Source organism: Globicephala melas, chromosome 1 (genome assembly GCF_963455315.2).
Source record: "Globicephala melas chromosome 1, mGloMel1.2, whole genome shotgun sequence".
NCBI classification, from domain to species: Eukaryota; Metazoa; Chordata; class Mammalia; order Artiodactyla; family Delphinidae; genus Globicephala; species Globicephala melas.
The window spans coordinates 183187773-183209809 of NC_083314.1; the positions used below are offsets into that span (position 1 = coordinate 183187773).

General features: G+C 41.9%; 1 protein-coding gene across 1 annotated transcript in view; it reads left to right on the forward strand.

The window, feature by feature from the left end:
• The first annotated feature begins 800 nt into the window (after nucleotides 1–800).
• Nucleotides 801–22037, forward strand: part of DNAJC11 (DnaJ heat shock protein family (Hsp40) member C11) — a 71147-nt gene continuing 49910 nt past the window's right edge. The window contains exon 1 of the mRNA XM_030879849.2: nucleotides 801–930. Within this exon, the coding sequence (XP_030735709.1) occupies nucleotides 859–930 (72 nt within the window). The 5' untranslated portion in view covers nucleotides 801–858. The remainder of the gene's footprint in view (nucleotides 931–22037) is intronic.

Below are 22037 nucleotides of genomic sequence, written 5' to 3' on the forward strand. Positions count from 1 at the left end.
ACAAGATCATGGGAGCTCTCCTGTCCACCTCCTCTTGATAACTGCATCATGTAACCAAGACATCTTTAACAACGCACCGAGCAGCAGGCACCAGACTGAAACCAATCAGGCTCCGACGCTAAATTATGATACAAATTTCCAAGAGAACAGCTCTGTGATAGGGCCGGTAGGTATACAAGCAGGCCAGAGACAATTATAGCGGGAACCCAATGGCTACTGCCTCCTCATTTAGGCAGCAGAAAAATGGCCAGGTGCCCCTAAATATAGGGCAATAATAAAAAATGAAAATGAGGAGGCCCGTACTCCGGGCAGGGTTGCGGGTGGTCAAAAGAAAAGGCGAAGACCACTGAGGCAGGAACACATGACATTCTGGAAGTTTCCTGTGACAAGTCAGCAAGTGGGGCCTGGAGTAGCCTCCCGCGGGGGGTTGGGGGTCGGTGCTGGCGAAGCGGCCCAGGTGGGGCTATATTTGGGATCCGGATGCGCCCCGCCCTGGTGACCGGCGGGGGATACAGGGGGTGTAGCAGGGGCCTATCTCCCCAGTGCCCAGACAGTGACGACCCCCGGGTGTGACCGCAAAGTCGTCCTCCCCAGCCCGGGCACAGCCCCTGGGCGCCCTGGCTGGGCTTTAGGTCCGCGCGCAGCACGTGGAAGGGCCGGAAGCGCCGCGTCCCGCCCCCGGCCGCGCGGGGAAGCAGGGCGCAGGCGCGCTTCTTCAGGGCTGGGCGGCGGCGGCGCGACTCCGGGCCGCCAGGGGCCGCTGTGGAGCGACCTCACGGGCCCACGCCGTCTGGACCGCGAACGGCCGTCCCTCTTGAGCACGGCCTTGCCGGTTTGGCGGGGTGAAAGGTTGCGAAGATGGCGACGGCCTTGAGCGAGGAGGAGCTGGACAATGAAGACTATTACTCGTTGCTGAACGTGCGCAGGGAGGTGAGGCCTGCGATGGGCCGCTGTCGGGGCTGAGGCTAGGCCGGGGTCGCTCAGGGGGGACCGAGCTGGCGGCGACCGCCCCGTTCCCGCCTCGGGGCCGGAGCCTGGCGGGGAGGCCGCGTGACCCCGGCTGACGTGCGCGATCGCCGGCCGGCCGGACTGTCCCCACCGCCCCGACCCTTGCGCCGGGGATGTCCTGGCCGGCCTCTGCCCCAACTCTCCGCGGCCGGTGCGCCGCGTGCGCTGTGTCAGGGCAAGGCCAGAGGCCCCCGCGCCCCCAGGAGGGAACAGGGCCCCCGAGGTGGAGGTGGAGTGGGGGTCCAAGTCCTCCGGGACCCGGTGCCACGCTCGGCTCCCACACCCGCCCAGGGGCTGTGTCATCGCCCCCAGCCCGCAGGGTGGGAAACCGAGTCTTAGGCACCAAGGTCAAGGCTACCCGGGAACCTCCCCAGGACTCTGTCCGGTCCCTGCGTCTTCCATGGGGACATCCCGCCTCTGAAATGAGTCCAGGCTCAGAGGCAGGTGTCTTGTGTCCTCCTTTTGTGCAGCTGTCCAGAAATTCAAGGAAGAGTCTCCCGGACAAATAGCCTCATTTCGGAGGCCCAGGTTAGGAATAAGCTAGGAAACAAGTGATGCCCCAAGCACGTCCTCGACATGTGCGCCCGTTTCCTCACCGGATGAAAGATAACACGAGAGAGTCTCACACTGTGTCTGGCACTTAGTAGGGGCCCAGTAACTTTCCTTTCTTGTTGATTCTACATTTGAGGTCAGCGTGAAGGTCAGGGAGGCTTCCAAGGTCAGGTCACAAGGTGGATTATTTCTTTCTAAACTGCTGGGTTGGGTCTTCCCAGCCCTGCCAGAGAACCTCTAATTTGGGCTTAGATTTTCCAGTGATCCGAAGTAGCCAAGTCTGGTCTAGTCAAGCTTGTGTTGACTAGACTAGGGCTGGTCAAGTCTGTGTTGTCAGTAGGTCTGCGTGATGTTAATAATAGCTAACGTTTTGTGAGGGCTTACTTTGTGCAGGGGCAGGGTGCTGAATGGACACTTTATGTTTTTGCACTTAATTCTGGTATCAGACCTTAAAGTAGGCATTCAGATAATTCTTGATTTAAAACCGAGGAAATGAAGCATAGAGGGATTAAGTAACTTGCCCAAAGCCACACCACTAGAAATCAAGAGAGTCTGGATTCAGCCCTGGGCAGTCTGATTCTGGAATCCCAGTTCTTGATCTCTGTGCTGTACTGTCACCCTAGCTTACCAGTTCTCAGACTACAGAGCTGCCGGACTCCTTGGGCACCCCTCATAAGAATCCCTTAAGTGTGTTAGTCACTACTTACTATGGAAACGCCCAAAGAAATATTTTGGGGAATTGCAGATCTTGTTAGGCTGCCATAGGGCCACCTGGAGATTCTTGTAACTAATCAACGGTAACCTTTGGCCTTCATTTTTTCCCCTTTGAATGGAGCTATTGGGCTAGTTATTCTTTTTGTTTTGTGTTTTGTTTTGTTTTGTTTTGTTTGGCCGTGCCGTGCGGCTTCTGGGATCTTAGTTCCCATACCAGGGATCAAACTCGTGCCCCCTGCGGTGGAAGCACAGAGTCCCAACCACTGGACTGCCAGGGAATCCCCTGGGCTGTTCTCTTTCTCCAGTTCTTAGAAGCAAAGCGGTAAATAACACCGGCTTTTCTGAAACCAGCCTTTTTTTCCACGCATTTATAGTTAGTCTGGTTATCAGTAACTGAGCAGCCATTTATTCACCTGTTTACCAGGCTTACTGAGTCTTAGGCCGCTGCAAATGATATAAAATAATAGGCTTGGCCAGAGTCCTAGGTAAACATTTGTCAGAGGTATAAAACTACCAGAGTGTTAGGACCCGTCATTGTTATTGGACTGATGGGTGGAAGCCAAAGAAATATTTCTTTAAAAAAAAAAAAATTTTTACTTCTCGAGATGAGTGAAGGCACCTCCACATTTATGACTGTAGGTGAAATCCCTATGAAACACTCCTCTTGCTCATCATCTTGTGTTGCCGTTGTCAACAAACAGTGTAAAACACAATCCCCTCTGGTGTGGAGATTTCCTCTCTCAGGGTTCCACTAGAAGAGAAGCTCTGAAGGTGATCTCTGGACTTGATATTTACTAGGATTTTTTGTGAAATTAGAAATCAGCCTGAAGTTGAAATACCATGATTTAGCTGAAGAATGAGAGAAAAAATAGAAGTAATCTTTATTTTTACCTGTGTGGTCAAAAGGAGGTAATAACCCCTGTTGATGTGTTCGCATTCGGGTCTGCGGCTTGATGACACTGAAGCGTAACTAGGAGGCGAGGTCCTCTTCCCACCAGCGCTCCAGAGCTCCTTCAGAACTCTCGTGTTAGAAAGTTCAGAGACTTTCCACCAGGAGTCTCAGATGGAAGCAAGCTGACACAAAACCAGGGAACTCTGTTTAAAAGGTTCAGATTTACAGGCATAATACATGATAATAACAATGGAGTGATACAGAAATGTCAAAAATCAGGTTAAGAATCTCCCATGCCCATGTTTCAAACTTTAAAATATCCCCTTAAATTGTATCCCAGGGAGTGAAGCAGGCAGCTAGACAGGAGTTCCATGACCTTTAATAATTCCCTTTCTCTTAAAAGAGAAAAAAAAAAAATTCCCTTTCTCTAGCGTTCTGGATTTCCTGTTTGCGGAATGGAGCCGTTGCCTGCCTGCCACACACTGAGGGGAAGGAATAGTTTATCATTAACTGGGCACATTGAAACCAGATTGTCATCTCTGGTTTAGGTAGTCAGATGCATCATCAGGGGCCTGAAATCTAACTGATTTGAGATTTCTGAGGTGATTTGCCAAAATTTATTTGGAGAAAGGATTCCTGAAGAGTAAGAGTGAAATTTTCGTGATCTCTATGCTCTTTGTAGACATTATGATTGACACATTTTAAACCTGATTTATTCCTAAATACTTGAGTTTAATTCCTACTTAACCATTGTTGTAGTTGAAAGAGTTTCATTTTTATGCATGTCTGCAATGTTTATAACCTGTTTTAAGATCTCCGGTCCCAGTGGATTGAGCCTTAAAGGAGCCAATCTCCTTTTCAGCTTTTAAACACTTTTGAAATAAAACAGTCGTTAAATAAAAAATGAACTTAAGTAAAAATGTATTTTCTTGTAGTCCACATATGGAGGTCAGTGTTCTGGGATCTTTATCCTTCCATGACAGCTGTGAAACTAGAAGCGTAAAATCAAAACCTAAATAAAAAATGCATTTTCATTCCTTCCCTGGTATAGGGTCTGTTGTTCTTTCCACAGTTTTTGGTTGCCTGGGTTTCTCTGGCTGTAGGTTACAGTCACACAGTGGGGCTAAAACTTCAAGTTTGGACTGCAGATGGGAGGAAAAGGCTAGAGCACTAGAGGAAGGTCTGCTGGTCACAGCCAGGATTGACCTGGGGGACAGTCACCCAGCCCCCCAACCAGGATGGCGGGGCCATCCGCAGGAACTGAATGTAAAAGCGTTGGCTAAGCCAGGTGCACACTTAGGTGCCTAAGGCAGTGAGGTGCTGTGTGTTTGTTCTTTCGTTGCTATCTAACCTTATGGGCAGGTAATTTAGTCTTAATGAGGGATGTAAAGGTGGGTCTAAGAAGGTCATTCCTTCAATGAGTTTCCCATCTGCTGCATTAGGTTGGATGTTCACAACAGTGACCCTGCTTAAAACGAGGTGCTGGGCAAGTAGTGTGAGCCTTGGTTGTCCCAAAACCTGCCTCGTCCTGTCAGCGAGCATGCCTTAGGAGCAGGACCTCAGGCCGCCCTGCCACCCAGGTGAGCTTGAGCACGTCATTCAGCCTCAGAGTCTCCTGTGCTGACCTGCAGCGAAGTCACGGAGGAGGCTCACTGTGGGGCTCTGCAGCCAGAAGGCCCGTGTTCAAAGCCCAGTTTTACCCCTGGGAGGTTTGTGCCTCTAGGCTAGGAGCTGAACCTTTTTGCTCCCTGTTTCCCTGGATGTTGAAATGTAGGTAACAGGTGAAAATGTATTACGTACTCACTCTGAGCCAAGATGTTGGATAGTGGAGCATGAGGGTATGTATAGAGTACCTGGCGAAAGCAGGTATTCGGTTAATAATATTTATTGTTGCTACTTCTTGGATTTTGATAAACATGAGGTTTCGCTAATTTTAAAAAGACATACATGTACATGGAAGGCTTTGGTATGCCTCATCCTGGCTAAATCTGCTACTGTAATAATAAAAAAACATAGTGCCAGAATTTATGAATTAGGTTATGAATTCCCAAAGCTTTCTTCGTTCTTTCTGTTCAAAATTCTGAGTTTATTCTCTTCAAAAGACGATCTTCCCTCTGAACTCTTCCTGCAGGGTCATGAGTGTGACTTGGGTGGCGGGCGCGGTGGTTCCCGGAAGCTGGGGTTAAGCATGGGAGTGGAGTGCAGAGCCAAGGGATGATCCAGAAAGACAGTGTCTGGAGTAGAGGCGGAGTGGGACCCACAGATAAACTTGTTGTGAGCTATCAGCTTTGAAGAGGCCAGGCAGAGAGGGGAGGACCTGGCAGAGGCAGAGGTTCTGCTCCAGCGACAGCAAGACAGCACTGGCGGTCAGGAGGGTTCCTGGGTGGAGCTCAGAGAGGCTTCTGGGGGTCTCCCTGTGGGTGGGGAGGGGGCCGTCATGGTGTCCCGCTAGTTCCAGTGTCATCTCATAATGGGATTAGCAAACACCAGGAGGTTGAATTTTCAAATTGTTTTCTTCAGTAAACCGTAAGCTAGTTATTACCTTTCTGCTTTGGACGTTTCAAACAATTGCATCTTGAAATTTTAATACTCCAGTTCTGCATTATCTACCAAAATACCTCTTTCTTCTTCTTTTTTCTTTCTTTCTTAAAGAGAATTCAATTGAAAGCTTTTATATTTGCTGTGAGTTCAGTAATAAAACCCTGGAGAAGAGAATATGGGATACGCAAGCCGCACGTTTTGCTTGGCTGTGGAATTTTAGTGTTCACTTCTATTAAACTTTCATTTTAATTTTACTTATGTGTTTTATTTATACCCTACTTTGTTCAAGAGAGGATTTAAGACAGCTAACAGAGATGAAAAAATAAAATAGCATAAGTGTTTAAAGGGGCACCAAACACAAACAAACAAAAAGGCCATTGGGAATATTGCTGCTTTATTGCCACCATCGTGGCCCATGGGTTATACAGATCGCACTCCCTTGGAGAAACTCGTGGCCTGATGGCTGCATCCTGCTTGGCTCTTGGACATTTGGAACCACTTCTGCTTGCAGTGAGTGCACAGTGTTCCCTCCTGGGTTTGCTGGAGCCAGAACATTCTTCAGCAGTAAAATGCCAACAGACATCAAACCACAAGAATCCTGCACGAGTGGGCAGGATGTAACAGATGCAGACGGACGAGAAGGAAAAAATAAGCCAAACTCTGGATGTAAAGAGAGGATCCGAACCATCATTTTTGACCCAGAAAGGAACTTGAGTTCATGTCACTCAGATGCTGGCCTTTTTATTTACTGTCCTGTCTCAAAGGCCCCAAATAAACATGGACATGACTAGGAAGAGAAATGAAAAAGTTGTACAATGGTAGGAAAGTCTTTTCTAAGCCCTTGGAATGACCTCTAATCAGGAATCAGAATTTCTGCTCCTTTGGCCCGTTTGTTCTCGTGTGTTGTTGTCAGCAAGGGGTGTGCCTGGAGGATGGGACTCCCCATCGGCCCCGCAAACCTTAAAGGTGATGTGGGCCCTGCTTTTTTTCTTTTTTAGTATTTATAGAGTTCTGTCCTTACCGATTGCCTAGTCCTTTTTTTTTTTTTTTTGGTATTTATTTATTTATTTGGCTGCGCCTGGTCTTAGCTGTGGCATGCGGTATCTTTAGTTGCGGCCTGCAGGATCCAGCACCCTGACCAGGGATCGAACCCAGGCCCCCTGCATTGGGAGCGCAGAGTCCTAACCACTGGACCACCAGGGAAGTCCCACCTAGTTCTTTCTTGAACTTATAATGCCATCTTGGGGATAATGCGTTCTATAAATTTTGTAAGTTTTTTTCCTTCTATGTTAAGTAGAACTTAAGTGTTCTAAGGTTATTCCTAGCTGTAGAAACTTGGAATTGTTTGATCAATCTCCTGTTTAGCTTTTCTGACATATTCACGATTTGATTGTTTCTCTCTTAAGCCCACCTTTTCAAAATGAAGAGTCCTAAAGTGGTGGTAAAAGTCCAACCTCCAAAATCATGAGAAATATGGTGTGTGCATCTGACCTCTATACTTAACACAGGCGGGTTTTCAGGAAGGACAGCTGAGATCACTTAGCCCAGTACCTGGCATTTTGGGCACCTATGAGCGTGTTGATGATGGCGTAAAAAGGCCAAAGATGGAAGTGGAGCTTCAGAAGAGGTCAGTGGCTTAAAGAGCAAAGCCTTTGAAGTCAAGTCCAAGTTTGACTCTCTAGCCCCTGATACGGGGCAAGTTACTTAACCTCTCTGAGACTTTCTTCATTCATAAAATCCAGACAGTAATTTTACTGTCATAGGGCTGTTGGGAGAATTAAGCGAGAATGCACGTAAGTGCTTAGCACAGTAATGGGCATATTATTATGTAAAGTAAATGCCAGTATATTTTTATTAGTATCATGAGCATAAAAGTTAATAAGGAATGCTCTTACTGATTTGTAGGAGTTCTTTATAGAATTTGGGTGAGTCCTTTGTCTGATAGATTAGTATAAATATCCGTCCCCTCTCTGTAGTTTGCCTTTCACTCTCGTAAATGTTCATGAACTGAAGATTGGTTTGAGCCAGGCCACACAAGTTACAATTTCTAGCCAGCTTTTGGGTCAGGGGTACGTAACCAGATAAACTTCTCCATCTCAGACAAGTCATTTAGTTAACCTTTTTGATCTTCACTGTTTTCATCTGTAAAATGGGGGTTCTAATACCAATCTCAAGACATTTTATGAGTCTTCAAGTGTTAAATGAGGAAATATTGGTGAAAGTACTTTATTAGCTTTAAGTCTGTACAGATGCGTTTGTGACACCACTGACAGCCTCGAAATCCCCTTCAGCTTTTGCGATGCTCTCCTTGCCCCCCTTTCTCACGTTGCCAGTTGCTCATTTCCTGTCTTCCTTAGAATTTCCCCAGGTTCAGTCCTCACCAGCTCGGCTGGTTTAAAGTGCTCTGCTTGGGCCCCGCATCTCTGCCTTCTGCCCATTATTGCTTACGTGTTTTACCTGCCTCTCAAGCCTGTCTGCCTCCCAGGTTCTCCTGACCCATGCGTCCCAGTCAAAGCCCCGGATGCGCTTTGGCTTTTCTTCGCCGCATAGTATTGAGCCCCTTCTCGACTGTCCTGTAAGCCACTCAGTCCATGAACCCCCTCGACTCCAGCCGACTTTGACCCCTTCATTTCTGTTTCAACTTCTAGGCTGCCAGCCAGCCAACCAGCCCTCATAAGCTCAGCCTTACATTTCTGCTGTAGTTTTCTTCAGGTCTCTCTGGTTTGCCTTCTGTCAGCTTTAGTCAAGCCGTACAAGTTAATATTAACGCACGGCACTGATCACATTTCTCTAGCCAGAAACCTTTTGGCTTCCTATGGTTTATTGGGTAAGGAAGGGTCAAACTCTTGGCTCCCTTTTTAAAGCCCCTTACAAATTAGATGTTTTCTCTATTTTCTGCCTCCTTTGTGGTGATGTTCTGCTTTCTTCCACTGCAAAGCAAGCTCCATGTGGTCAGGGACCATTGTTGTCTGGTTCGCCATCAGGTCCCTAACAGTGTGGGCACATGACAGGTACTTACCAGATGTTTGCTGCATGAATGAGCAGGTGGGTGGATGTCCACATTGATTTGTTACCTACTTCCTGCCTTCTTCTGGCCTCTACTCTGGCCAGTTTGTCAGTGTTCTGTCTCTCCTGGTTCCTCAGGGCATTCTCTTCCCCTGAAATGCCCCAGCCTGTTGTTGGTACCAAAGCAAATTGAATCCACCTTTTGCATTCCCATTCAGACCCCACTGCCTCCACGAAGTTTTCTCTGCATTCTGACAGCCCTGAACTTATGTCTTTATCATTAATATTAGCATTTTTGTTATATATTGTTTAGTTAAATCCATGTGTCTGGGGTTTTAGGGAACACACACACACACACACACACACACACCTCCCTCTAGTTTATAATCTCCTTGAGGGCTGGGATGACATATTTCTTTTGTACCTCCTGTGGTACTTAGAGTAGGGTTGACATTCTGGCTTGAAATGATGAATATTTGCTAACACCATACTCACCTGGTCCAGGTGCATTTTACTTTGTGGAATACCTGTATTGAGGAACACATTGCACTTTTGGCAATAAATCATTCTAGAGGAATTTACTGAAAGGAGTTTATCAACTATCAGTTTGGTAAATCTAAATTGTCACTTATGAAAATTGTTTAAAGTCAGGTACCAGAAGATGAGGGCAAATTCAGACGCATGCCTGTACGCTCGGGCCCCAGCGTAAGCCAAGGCCCGTGCAGACTAAGTTCCAGGCTGACTACCACGTGAGAAGAGGAAAGAACGCCCTTCCCTTGTCCTTTCTCATCTGGCAGATATTGATTATCTTCCTCTTATGTTTCTTTTTTGCAGTGAGAAAAGCTTACTTGTTTATCATGTTTTATACTAGCACCAATAATATTTGTAAAAGTAAGTAGCTTCAGATGGATTAGATTTATTTTGGTACAGTTCTTTTTCCTTTTGTCAGTTAAATGGAGCTGAATTTTTACAGTTGGCACAGGTTAGTTTCCGTTGAAATCCTGTTCCATTTGTGAAGCACCTTACAAAGATGAGTCAGGCAGGATGATTTAGTACAGTCTGCAGCATACTTGACGTTGAGGGTGAGTCCACACACGTTGTGGGGGTCTGTTATGTTTGTGCATGAACCCCATGTGCAGGAACTTATTTCCACATCCTCCAAAGATTTTTCCACACGTAAATGAAAAGAATAGAAGACTGTGTTGAGCAGGGAAAATGGCATCAGAAGAGGGTAGGGCTGTGTATGAGAGCAGCTTTATTGTCTGAAGCTTCAGACTGTGTAGCAGGAACCTTTACAAAAACTGGTCTCTTAGTATAATCAGTATCTACTCAGTGACACCGAGTAATCTGTGACACCCTTTCTCTTCATGAAGCAGCTCTTGCTCAGCACTAAGTACCCATGCTGTCTTGGTGTTAATTAGCTCTGAAATCTGCTTTTTCCTTTAAATCGTATGAGCACCAAGTATCATAAAAAATTACAGCCTTTTATTAGCTAATGCAGTTTATTTCAATCAGATTGTCGTGGAACATATGGACAGTCATGAATCTTCAATTGTGGTAATTAGGCAAACCCCCCAAAATCCAGTAGAATATAGTTTGTTGAGACTTTGTTGCTGAGATGCACCAATATATAGATACAGCCTGGAAGTTTGAACTTGAAACTTACAGGCTTCAGCAATAAAAAGCCTGTGGCTTTACTTTTCTTAAAGTGAAGGTATGTTATAATTTAGCTGTTATTTGCATACTCTTATTAGGTCTTCAAAATACTGAATTAAATATCATTGTAGGGACTTCCCTGGTGGTCCAGTGGCTAAGACTCTGTGCTCCCAATGCAGGGGGCCCAGGTTCGATCCCTGCTCAGGGAACTAGATCCCGCATGCCACAACTAAAGATTCCGCATGCCACAACTAAGACCCCGGCGCAGCCAAATAAATAAATTTTAAATAAATAAATAAATAAATAAATACCATTGTAGTAGTTAGATGTGCTCTACACCAAACATTATTGGCTCTTAACTAGCGAGGGGGCTGCACTTCCTAGTCCCCTAGCGGTTGGGTGGGATCACATGACCCTTTCTAACCAGTGGTGTAAGTGGAAGTGATGTGTGTCCTGCTCAGGCTGAGGTACTTCAAGGCCAGGCCAGCCGGAGAGTCTCATGCTCTTCCCTCTGCCTCCATGACTGGCAGGGTTCCAAAGGGTGTCTGTTTAGTCCACCTGGGACCTGAGGACATTTCCAAGCAGAGAACTAGCTGACCTGAGATGGACATGTAATGTGAGGGAGAAGTAAACCTTTGGAATTTTTGGATGGTTTGTTACCACGGTATCACCAACCCAGCAGTTCTCAAACTTTTCGCTGTCAGGGCCTCTTTACCTTCTTAAATTATTGAGGTTCCCAAAGAGCTTTTGTTTATGTGGGTTATAACTATCAATATTTAATAATAAGACACAGAGTGTACTTACTTCTTGTATTTCAGTACAGGCACAAGGAAGACTTAAGGATTTCAAAATAACTATGTATTCCACAACAATGAGGTTACGGATACACAGATAGCATAGCAGATATAACGAAAGATAGTAAGTGTGCAGCAAAAGAACTTAAAATCAGTTGAGTTAATCTCTGAAAACTCACGTGTTTATACCATAAAGTTACCACCTTAGAAATTTCTAGAAAACAGGAAAGTATACAAGTACACAATTCATTAACCATCAGAACAATGATATACATCATGTAGCCTCAAGAAAATCCCACTATACTCTCATGAGAGAATGAGAAAAAGGCAAATAAAATCTTAGTATTATTATGAAAATAGTTTTGACCTGTGGACCCCCGAAAGGGTCTCAGGGACTCCCAGGGGGCCCCACACCACACTTAAGAACCATTGACCCAGCCCATCCTGACGGATACAGTCATGGTTCAGACATACTGATGTTCCTCACATGCTGTAGCTTACTTTGCTAAACGAAGGTAGAAAATAAAGGCAGAGTGGCTGTATACTCTGAATATGTGCACATTGATTGCAGAGATGGTCTCCATCAACTAGAAATTAAGTAAGTGAAAATGTAGCAGTGTCTTCAATTGCCTAATTATCTAAGGGGAGCAAACACAATGAAATTGTCGTCAGGAGACTTTTCTAAGCATGATACCAGAGCAGAAATCAGAGAGAATTGATAGGTTTGATTTTGTAAAAATGAGAAATATCTGTGTTTATTAAAGGAAAATAAAGCCTAAAAACAATTATAAACCCAAAGACTCAAAAGGAATCTAATATATTTGATAAAAATTCATATTTTTAATATATATAAGGAACTCTTGGAATCAAAAAGAAAAAGATTAATACCCTAATAGAAAACAATACAAAGGAAACAAATAGAAGAAATCTAAAATGCAAATAAGGGACTTCCCTGGTGGTCCAGTGGTTAAGACTTCGCCTTCCAATACAGGGGGTGAGGGTTTGATCCCTGGTCAGGGAGCTAAGATCCCACATGCCTCGTGGCCAAAAAACCAAAGCAGAAGCAATATTGTAACAAATTCAATAAAGGCTTTAAAAATGGTCCACATCAGAAAAAAAAAATCTAAAAAAATAAAATGCAAATAAGTGTATGGAAAAAATGTCACCCTCACTAGTAAAAAAACAAATGCAAGTTAAAACAAGGCTTTTTTTGTTTGTTTTGTTTTGTTTTTTCTCTACCAGACTGACAAAGTTTTTTTTTTTTCTTTTTAATGATAGTATTGAGCTCTGATAAGATGAAAATCTGTTAGCCAACCCAGCCAGGAGGCAGGAGGATTCTCCTCTGGAGAAGTTGAGCCAGAGGGACTCTGGAGCCTGGACATAGACAGTAAAGGGTGAGAGTGGCACGCTAACAAAGGCAGGGGGGTGCGTTAGTGTTTGCATGGCGAGACTTCTGGCTTTTCTTCCTTTATTCTCTGGTCTCTCCCCTGAAGGAGCTAGCCCATCAGAAAGAAAAGACTGCCAAATGAAACTTCTAGGTTCCCTCCCAGGCATTTCACAGAGAAGCTCATCAGTTGACAAGACCTGTTCACACATACAGAGCTTCCAAATAGCTTCTTAGTATCTTACTATGAAGTGTAAGTCAATTGCCAAAGAATGTCAGATGTTTGAGGGAAGGCTCCAACGTGAAACTCTGATATCATGCAGACAGCAAGGAGAAACTAGAAGGAAGCAGACAATGCAGGGAGTTTGGAAGCTAGATCATCTTCAGATAGATAAGATACTACATGTAAGAAATAAGAACAAGGTGATATATCAAAGAGCAATACTGTATAAAAAGAGGAGGAGCTCTTGGAAATTAAAAATAAGATAACAGAAATTCTGTGGAAGGGTTGGAAGATAAAGATGAGGAAATATGCACAAAAGTAAAACTGAAAAACGAGAAGATCAGTTCTTAGCCATGAAGTAAAGTAAAATGAGGGGAAGACATTATGAAGCAATTAATATGAGAATATTTCTCAAAAGATAGGAGACTATAGGTTAAAAAGGGCCATTCAGATAACTAGCATAGTGGATGGGGGAGAAAAGGACCCCCATACTAAAGGAAATCATAGATTAAAGAGAGAGTCCTAAAAGTTTCCAAACAGGTCACAAGCAGAGGGCTGGAATTGGAAAGACATTAGGTATCTCACCAGTAGTACTGTAAACTAGAAGACAGTGGAGCAATGTAATAAAAATCCTGAGGGAAAGTTATTTCCAAGCTAGAATTCTATACCCAGCCAACTATTCATTAAGTATAAAGGCAGATTATAAGAACATTTTGAGATATACAAAGCCTAAAAAATTTTTCCTCCCAACCAGTCTTATACTTCTGTTATCTAATTTTTGATTTCCGAGAGCTCCTCCTTCTTTTGAGAATATCTGTAAAGGAAACTACTGGGGATTGAGCTCCATCAAAATGAAGAAGAAAACCAAGAAAGAGAAAGGCATAGGATACAGAAAAGAGATACCAACCCAGGAAAGATACCCAGGAAGATGGTGACAGGAAATCCTAAGATGAAGTTTGTTTAGCAAGCCCAACAACAAGAACAGGGCAGAGAGCTCTTGGAGGAGTGCCTCTTAGAGGGAAAAAAAAGATGAAAGTGATGTGCTGTTTGATATTGAGAGGAATATTAGAAGTCTTTACTATAAGAAGTATACTGTGAAGAGTTGGAGAAGAATCGTAATAGAGCCATAGAAAGCTAAAGCAAATGAAAAAGATGAGGCAATTGTTAACTCCAGGAAAAATAAAAAGTAGTTCAAGAAAAGAAATGTAATCATAGTATACTGTTTGATTCAGCTTTGAACTATATTTACAGTCATAATTAAAACTAAACTAATTAAAAAGAAAAACTGCATTGATTTGAACGAAAGTTGTGATAATTACATAGAAAGGAGGGGAAAGATAAGCACAAGGAAGTGGAAAAGAACTAAATTCTCTTAAGTCTAAAATTTTACAATTAAGGATATGAGTATATTTAGAAATAAAATGAGAAAAATGCTAAAAGATTTAAAAGTGCTTGCATCTGAGGAGTGGGAGTGAATGCTGTTTGGGGTTATAAGTCTAGTAGTTTTATTTATAAACTGTTTATGTAGTCCTTGGATAAAATTAAATTTTTAAATTTAAAATAATTAAATGGTAAATACTTTCTGGAGATCAGTTCAGAAGACTAAAATGGAAGTCTTATACCCAACAATTTTAGAAACTTATTTTCAAAAAGATAATCATGCATACACACAAAGTTTTAGCTATAGGGATGTCCACTGCAGCCTTTTTAAAACAAATGAAAGTTATTAATAGAAGATTGTTATATAAACTGTAATAACGGCATTTAAAATGGTGTAGAAAACACTTAATGACCAATAATACCCGAAAAACCAAAACTCCACAAGACCTTTAACTGAAAAAACAAGTTATACAATTATATTGTAGAAGAAATACTTTTTTTTTTTTTTTTGCGGTACACTGGCCTCTCACTGTTGTGGCCTCTCCCGTTGCGGAGCACAGGCTCCAGACGCGCAGGCTCAGTGGCCATGGCTCACAGGCCCAGCCGCTCTGCGGCATGTGGGATCTTCCCAGACCAGGGCACAAACCCGTGTGCCCTGCATCGGCAGGCGGACTCTCAACCACTGCGCCACCAGGAAAGCCCCAATTTTATTTATTTATTTATTTTTAAAATTTTTTTAAGGGAATTCCTTTATTTTTATTTTTTATTTATTTATTTTTGGCTGTGTTGGGTCTTCGTTTCTGTGCAAGGGCTTTCTCTAGTTGCGGCAAGCGGGGGCCACTCTTCATCGCGGTGCGCGGGCCTCTCACTATCGTAGCCTCTCCTGTTGCAGAGCAATAGGCTCCGGACGCGCAGGCTCAGCGGCCATGGCTCACGGGCCCAGCCGCCCCGCGGCATGTGGGATCCTCCCGGACCGGGGCACGAACCCGTGTCCCCTGCAACGGCAGGCGGACTCTCAACCACTGCGCCACCAGGGAAGCCCCTGATGCCATTTTTATAATCTATGCTTACGACAAAGTTGCTCTTCATATTTTTGAAAATGAAGTTTATTTTTGCTCCACATCCTCACCCACACTTAATATTCTCAGTCTTTTTCATTTTAGTCATTCTAGTGGTTGTTAAGTGTTTTTAATTTGCATTTCCCTAATGACTAACAATGTTGAATGTCTTTTCGTGTACTTGTGCACCATTCCTGTATCATCTTTTGTTGACGTTTCTGTTTACATCTTTTAGTCGTTATCTTATCAGGTTGTTTATCTTCTTCAGTTGTGAGAGCTCATTGTATATTCCAAATACAAATCTATGAGACAGATATTTTGCAAATATTTTTCTTTTATTATCCTATATAGGAAATCTTTAACTCGAAGTTACAAAGATTATCTCCTGTGTTGTCTTTTAGAAGCTTTACGGTTTTAGCTTTCACATTTGTATCTTTTTTTCCATTCTCAGGTTTTGTTGGGTTTTTGGTTTTTTCAAATTTTTAACTTGTAAGATACATATAACATAAAATTTGCCATCTTAGCCATTTTAAAGTATACCGTTCAGTGATATTAAATGCTGCTTACATATTGTTGTGCCTCTGCCACCACCATTTATATCTCCTGAACTCGTTTCATTTTGTAAAACCCAAACTCTATACCTGTTAAACAGTGTATACCTGTTAAACAGTAAGTAAAATTATACGGTATTTCTCTTTTTATGACTGGCTTGTTTCACTTAATATAATGTTCTCAAGGTTCATCCATGTTGCAGCACATGTCAGAATTCCCTGCCTTTTTAAGGCTGAATAATATTCAGTTGTATTTATATACCATATTTTGCTTATCCATTCATCTGTTGATGGGTACTCGGGCTGCTTCCACATTTTAGCTGTTGTGAATAATGCTGCTCTGAATATGAGTGTACAAATATCTGTTCAAAACCCTGCTTTCAATTCTTTTGGGTATTTACCCAGAAGTGGAATTGCTGGATTGTATGGTAAATCTGTTTTTAATTTTTTTGAGGAACTGCCATACTATTTCCCATAAAAGTTCTACCATTTTACATTCCTACCAACAATGCACATGAGTTCCCGTTTCTCCACATCTTTGCCAACACTTGCTTGTTTTTTTGTTTATAGTAGCCAGCCTAATGGGTGTGGAGTGGTATCTCACTGTGGCTTTGACTTGTATTTCCCTAATGGTTAGTGATATGGAGCATCTTTCCATGTGCTTTTGGCCATTCGTATATGTTCTTTGATATATGAATGTCTGTTTAAGTCCTTTGCCATATTTGAATCAGATTGTTTTTGTTGAGTTTTAGGAATTCTTTATATATTCTAGATATTAATCTCTTGTCAGATATACTATTTGCAAATATCTTCTCCCATTCTGTAGGTTGTTTTTTCACTTTCTTGATGGTATCCTTTGATTCATAAAAGTTCTTGATTTTGGTGAAGTCCAATTTGTCCATTTTTTCTTTTGTTGTATGTGCCTTTGGTGGTGTATCCAAGAAATCATTGCCAAATCCAATGTCATAAAGCTTTTGCTCTATATTTTCTTCTAAGAGTTTTATAGTTTTAGCTCTTATGTTTAGGTCTTTGATCCATTTTGGGTGGATAAACTAATAAACGGATTCAGCAAAAGTTGCAGGATACAAAGTCAACACACAAAAATCGGTCGCATTACTTTTTGTATATGGTGTTAGGTAAGGGTCTTCATTCTTTTCATGGGGATATTCAGTTATCCCAGTACCATTTGTTGAAAAGACTATCCCTTCCCTATTGAATAGTCTTGGCATGCTTGTCAAAATAATTTGACAGTTTGTGTGAGGGTTTAATTCTGGGCTCTCTATTCTATTCCATTGGTCTATATGTCTGTATGCCGATATCAATCTGTTTTGATTACTGTAGCTTTGTTGTAAATTTTAAAATACAGAAGTGTGAGTCCTCCATCTTTGTCCTTTTTCAAGATTGTTTTGGCTTTTGGGATCCCTTGAGATTCCATGTGAATTTTAGAAGGGACTTTTCTATTTCTGTGAAAAATGTCATTGGGATTTTAATAGGGATTGAATTGATTCTGTTAGTTGCTTTGCATAGTAGTGACATTTTAATAATATTAAATCTTCCAATCCATTGATATAAAGTATCTTTCTGTTTATTTTTGTCATCTTAATTTCTTTATGTTAGTCTTTTAAGTTTAAGTTAATTCTTAAGTTTTTTGTTTCTTTGTTTTTGATGCTATTGGAAATGGAACTGTTTTCTTCATTTCCTTTTCAGATTGTTTATTGTTCATGTATAGAAATGCAGCTAATTTTTGTGTGTTGACTTTGTATCTTGCAACTTTGCTGAACTCATTTGTTAGTCCTAACAAGGTTTTGTGTACGTGTGGAATTTTTATAGAGTTTTCTACATATAAGATAGTATCATCTGCAAACAGAGATAATTTTATTTCTTTTCCAGTTTGGATACCTTTTATTTCTTTTTTTACCTAATTGCTCTGGCTAGGACTTCCAGTGCTATGTTGAATAGAAGTGGTGAGAACAGACATTCTTGCCTTGTTCCTGATCTTAGAGGAGAAGCTTTCAGTCTTTCACCCCTGAGTATGATGTTTGCTCTGAATTTGTCTTCTTCAGTTGTAAGAGCTCTTTATGGCTTTTAGTTTCTTTTAGTCTCCTTCTGTTGCTAGTTTGCTGAGTGTTTTTATGATGAAAGTGTGTTGAACTTTGTCAGTGCTTTTTCTGCAACAGTTGAGATGATCATGGTTTCTATGAACATGGTATATTATATTGATCAATTTTCATACATGGAACTATCGTTGCATTCCAAGAATAAATCCCGCTTGGTCGTAATGTGTATCCTTTTAATATGCTTCTGAACTCTGCTGATATTTTGTTGAGGATTTTTGCATCCATGTTCATAAGGGATATTGGTCTATAGTTTTCTTTTTTGTGTGGTGTCTTTGTCTGGCTTTGGCATCAGGGTAATAGTGGTCTCATAGGATGAGTTTGGAAATGTTCCCTCTTCAATATTTTGGAGAAGTTTGAGGATTGATATTAGTTCTTCTTTAAATGTCTGGAAGAATTCACCAGTGAATCCATCAGGTCCAGGGCATTTCTTTGTCAAGAGGTTTTTGATTACTAATTCAATCTCTTTACTAGTTATAGGTCTATTCAGATTTCCTATTAGATCATGATTCAGTCTTGGTAGATTTTGTCTTTCTAGTAATTTGTCCATTTCATCTAAGTTTTCCAATTTTTTATTTCTGTAGAATCAGTAGTAATATCTCCACTTCCATTTCTTTTTTTTTTTTTTTTTTTTTTTTGCGGTACGCGGGCCTCTCACTGTTGTGGCCTCTCCCATTGCGGAGCACAGGCTCCGGATGCGCAGGCTCAGCGGCCATGGCTCACGGGCGCAGCCGCTCCGCGGCATGTGGGATCTTCCTGGACCAGGGTACGAACCCATGTCCCCTGCATCGGCAGGCAGACTCTCAACCACTGTGCCACCAGGGAAGCCCTTATTTCTGATTTTAGTAATTTGAGTCTTCTTTCTTTTTTTTCCATAGTTAGTCTAGCCAAAGGTTTGTCGATTGTGTTGTCTTTTTGAAGAGTCAACCTTTTTTTCAATAATTCCTTCTATTGTTTATCTGTTCTCTATTTATCTCTGCTCTAATCTTTATGATTTCCTTCTCCTGCCAGCTTCAAGTTTAGTTTTTCTTCTTTTTCTAGTTTCTTTTTTTTTCTTTTATTTATTTTTAAACTAATTTTTATTATAGTTGATTTACAATGTTGGATTAGTTTCTGCTGTACAGCAAAGTGAATCAGTCATGCATTTACATATATCCACACTTCTGTAGATTCTATTCTCATATAACTCATTACAGAATATTGAAGAGTTCCCTGTGATATACAGTAGGTTCTTGTTGACTATCTATTTTATATATAGTAGTGTGTATATGTCAATCCCAATCTCCCAATTTATCCCTCCCCCTCACCCCTTTGCCTCTTGGTAACCATAATTTTGTTCTCTACATCCGTGGCTCTATTTCTGTTTTGTAAATAGGTTCATTTGTACCATTTTTTTTAGATTCCACATATAAACAAAATATATTTGTCTTTCTCTGTCTGACTTACTTCACTCGGTATGACAATCTCTAGGTCCATCCATGTCGCTGCAAATGACATTATTTCGTTCTTTTCTAGTTTCTTAAAAGTTGTAAAGTTAGGGACTTCCCTGGTGGTGCAGTGGTTAAGAATCCACCTGCCAGTTCAGGGGATACGGGTTCAAGCCCTGGTCCAGAAAGATCCCACATGCCACAGAGCAGCTAAGCCCCTGCACCACAGCTACTGAGCCTGCGTTCTAGAGCCCGCGAGCCACAACTGCTGAGCCCACGTGCCACAACTACTGAAGCCTGTGCACCTAGAGCCCATGCTTCGCAACAAGAGAAGCCACCACAATGAAGAGTAGCCTCCGCTCGCCACAACTAGCGAAAGCCCGCACGCAGCAACAAAGACCCAACGTGGCAAAAAAAAAAAAAAAGTTGGAAAGTTAGTTGTTGATTTGTTATCTCCTTTTTCCATGCCACGCAGCTTGTGGGATTTTAGTTCCCCGACCAGGGGTTGAAACCGGGCCCTTGGCAGTGAGAGTGTAGAGTCCTAACCACTGGACTGCCAGGGAATTGAGATTTCCCATTTTTTAATGTAAACGTTTATAGCTATAAATTTCCCCCTTAGCACTGCATCCCATAAGTTTTGGTATGTTGTGTTTCGTTTTCATTCATCTCTAAGTATTTTCTAATTTCCCTTGTGATTTTTTTCTTTGATCTATTGGTCGTTTAAGAGTGTATTGTTTGTCACAAATTTGTGTCTTTTCCAGTTTTCCTTATGTAATTGATTTCTAATCTCATCCCTTTGTGGTTGGAGAGGATACTTCATATGATATCTTTTTTTTAAAATAAATTTATTTATTTTATTTATTTATATTTGGCTGCGTTGGGTCTTCGTTGCTGCACGCAGGCTTTCTCTAGTTGAGGTAAGCGGGGGCTACTCTTCGTTGCGGTGCGCGGGCTTCTCATTGCACTGGCTTCTCTTGTTGTGGAGCACGGGCTCTAGGCATGCGGGCTTCAGTAGTTGTGGCACACGGGCTCTAGAGCGGAGGCTCAGTAGTTGTGGCACACAGGCTTAGTTGCTCCGTGGCATGTGGGATCTTCCCGGACCAGGGCTCAAACCTGTGTCCCCTGCATTGGCAGGCGAATTCTTAACCACTGTGCTACCAGGGAAGCCCCTTTGTATGATATCTATCTTAAATTCTATTGAGACTTAAATTGTGGCCTACCAAATGGTCAGTCCTGGAAAATGTCCCATGTACACTTGAGAAGAATGTGTTTCTGTTGTTGTGTAGAATATTCTGTATGTGTCTGTTAGATCTAGTTGGTTCATTGTGTTGTTCAAGTCCTCTATTGCCTTACGTATCTTTTGTCTGGTTATTCATAGGATGTTGAAGTCTCCACCTATTACTGTGAAACTATTTCTCCCCCTTCAGTTCTGTCAATTTTTGCTTTATGTATTTGATGGTCTGTCATTAGGTATATAAGTTTATAGTTATTCTATCTTCTTGCTGTATGAACCTTTTATTAACATGTAATGTCTTTCTTTGTGTCTTATAACCTTTTTAAAATTTATTTATTTATTTTGGCTGCATTGGGTCTTTGTTGCTGCACTCAGGCTTTCTCTAGTTGCAGCGAGCAGGAGCTAGTCTTCGTTGCAGTGCGTGGGCTTCTCATTGTAGTGGCTTCTCTTTGTTGAGGAGCACGGGCTCTTCGCATGTGGGCTTCAGTACTTGTGGCACGCGGGCTCAGTAGTTGTGACTTGTGGGCTCTAGAGCACAGGCTCAGTAGTTGTGGTGCACGGGCTTAGTTGCTCTGCAGCATGTGGGATCTTCCTGGACCAGGACTCAAAGCCCTGTCCCTTGCATTGGCAGGCAAATTCTTAACCACTGCACCACCAGGGAGGCCCCCGTATGATAAATCTTAAAGTCCAGTAATGTGAGTCCTCCAGTTCTTTGAAGTTATTTTGGTTAGTAAAATAACTAAGAAAGTAAAATTTATTTTTGCTCCATATCATTTTTCCATATAAATTTTAGAATTAGCTTGTCAGTTTCTACCAAAAAAAAACTAGGATTTTCACTGGATTGCATTGAATCTGAGGGTGCTTTGGGGCAATCTGACATCTGAACAATACTGAGTCTGCTGATGCATGAAGGCAGCTTCTCTGTCCATTATTTTTGGTCTTCTTTAATTTCTTTCAGCAGTGCATTGTAGTTTTCAGTGTATGGGTCTTGCAGTTGTTAAATTTATCCCTAAGTAGTTCATGTTTGTTAATGATAGTTTAAATGGTATTGTCGTTTTAAGTTTCAGTTTTTAGTATATAGAAATAAATTGATGTTTGCCTGTTGATCCTGTATCCCATGACCTTGCTAAAATCACTTAGTACGTTTTTTTTGTAGATTCTTTATGATTTTCTACATAGACAACATCTGCATATACAGATATTTTTATTTTTTAAAATGTTTGCGTTGAATTTCTTTTTTGTGCTTTATTGTACTTTTGTATTGTATAGCATCTAATCCAACAGCTTTAACAGACCACTAAACTCTACAGGTCTCTAGGGACCTTTTCACTATGAATCTTATGATACATAAAGGTTGAATTTATAATAGATTTACTTTCCATTGAAATTATAACCAGATGATTGAGATGATGAAACTTTTCACACTTAAAGCACAATACATCTCTTAATTTTATAATGAATTTTAGAAATAAATACGTAACTTTAGGCATTGTTTTTAATGAT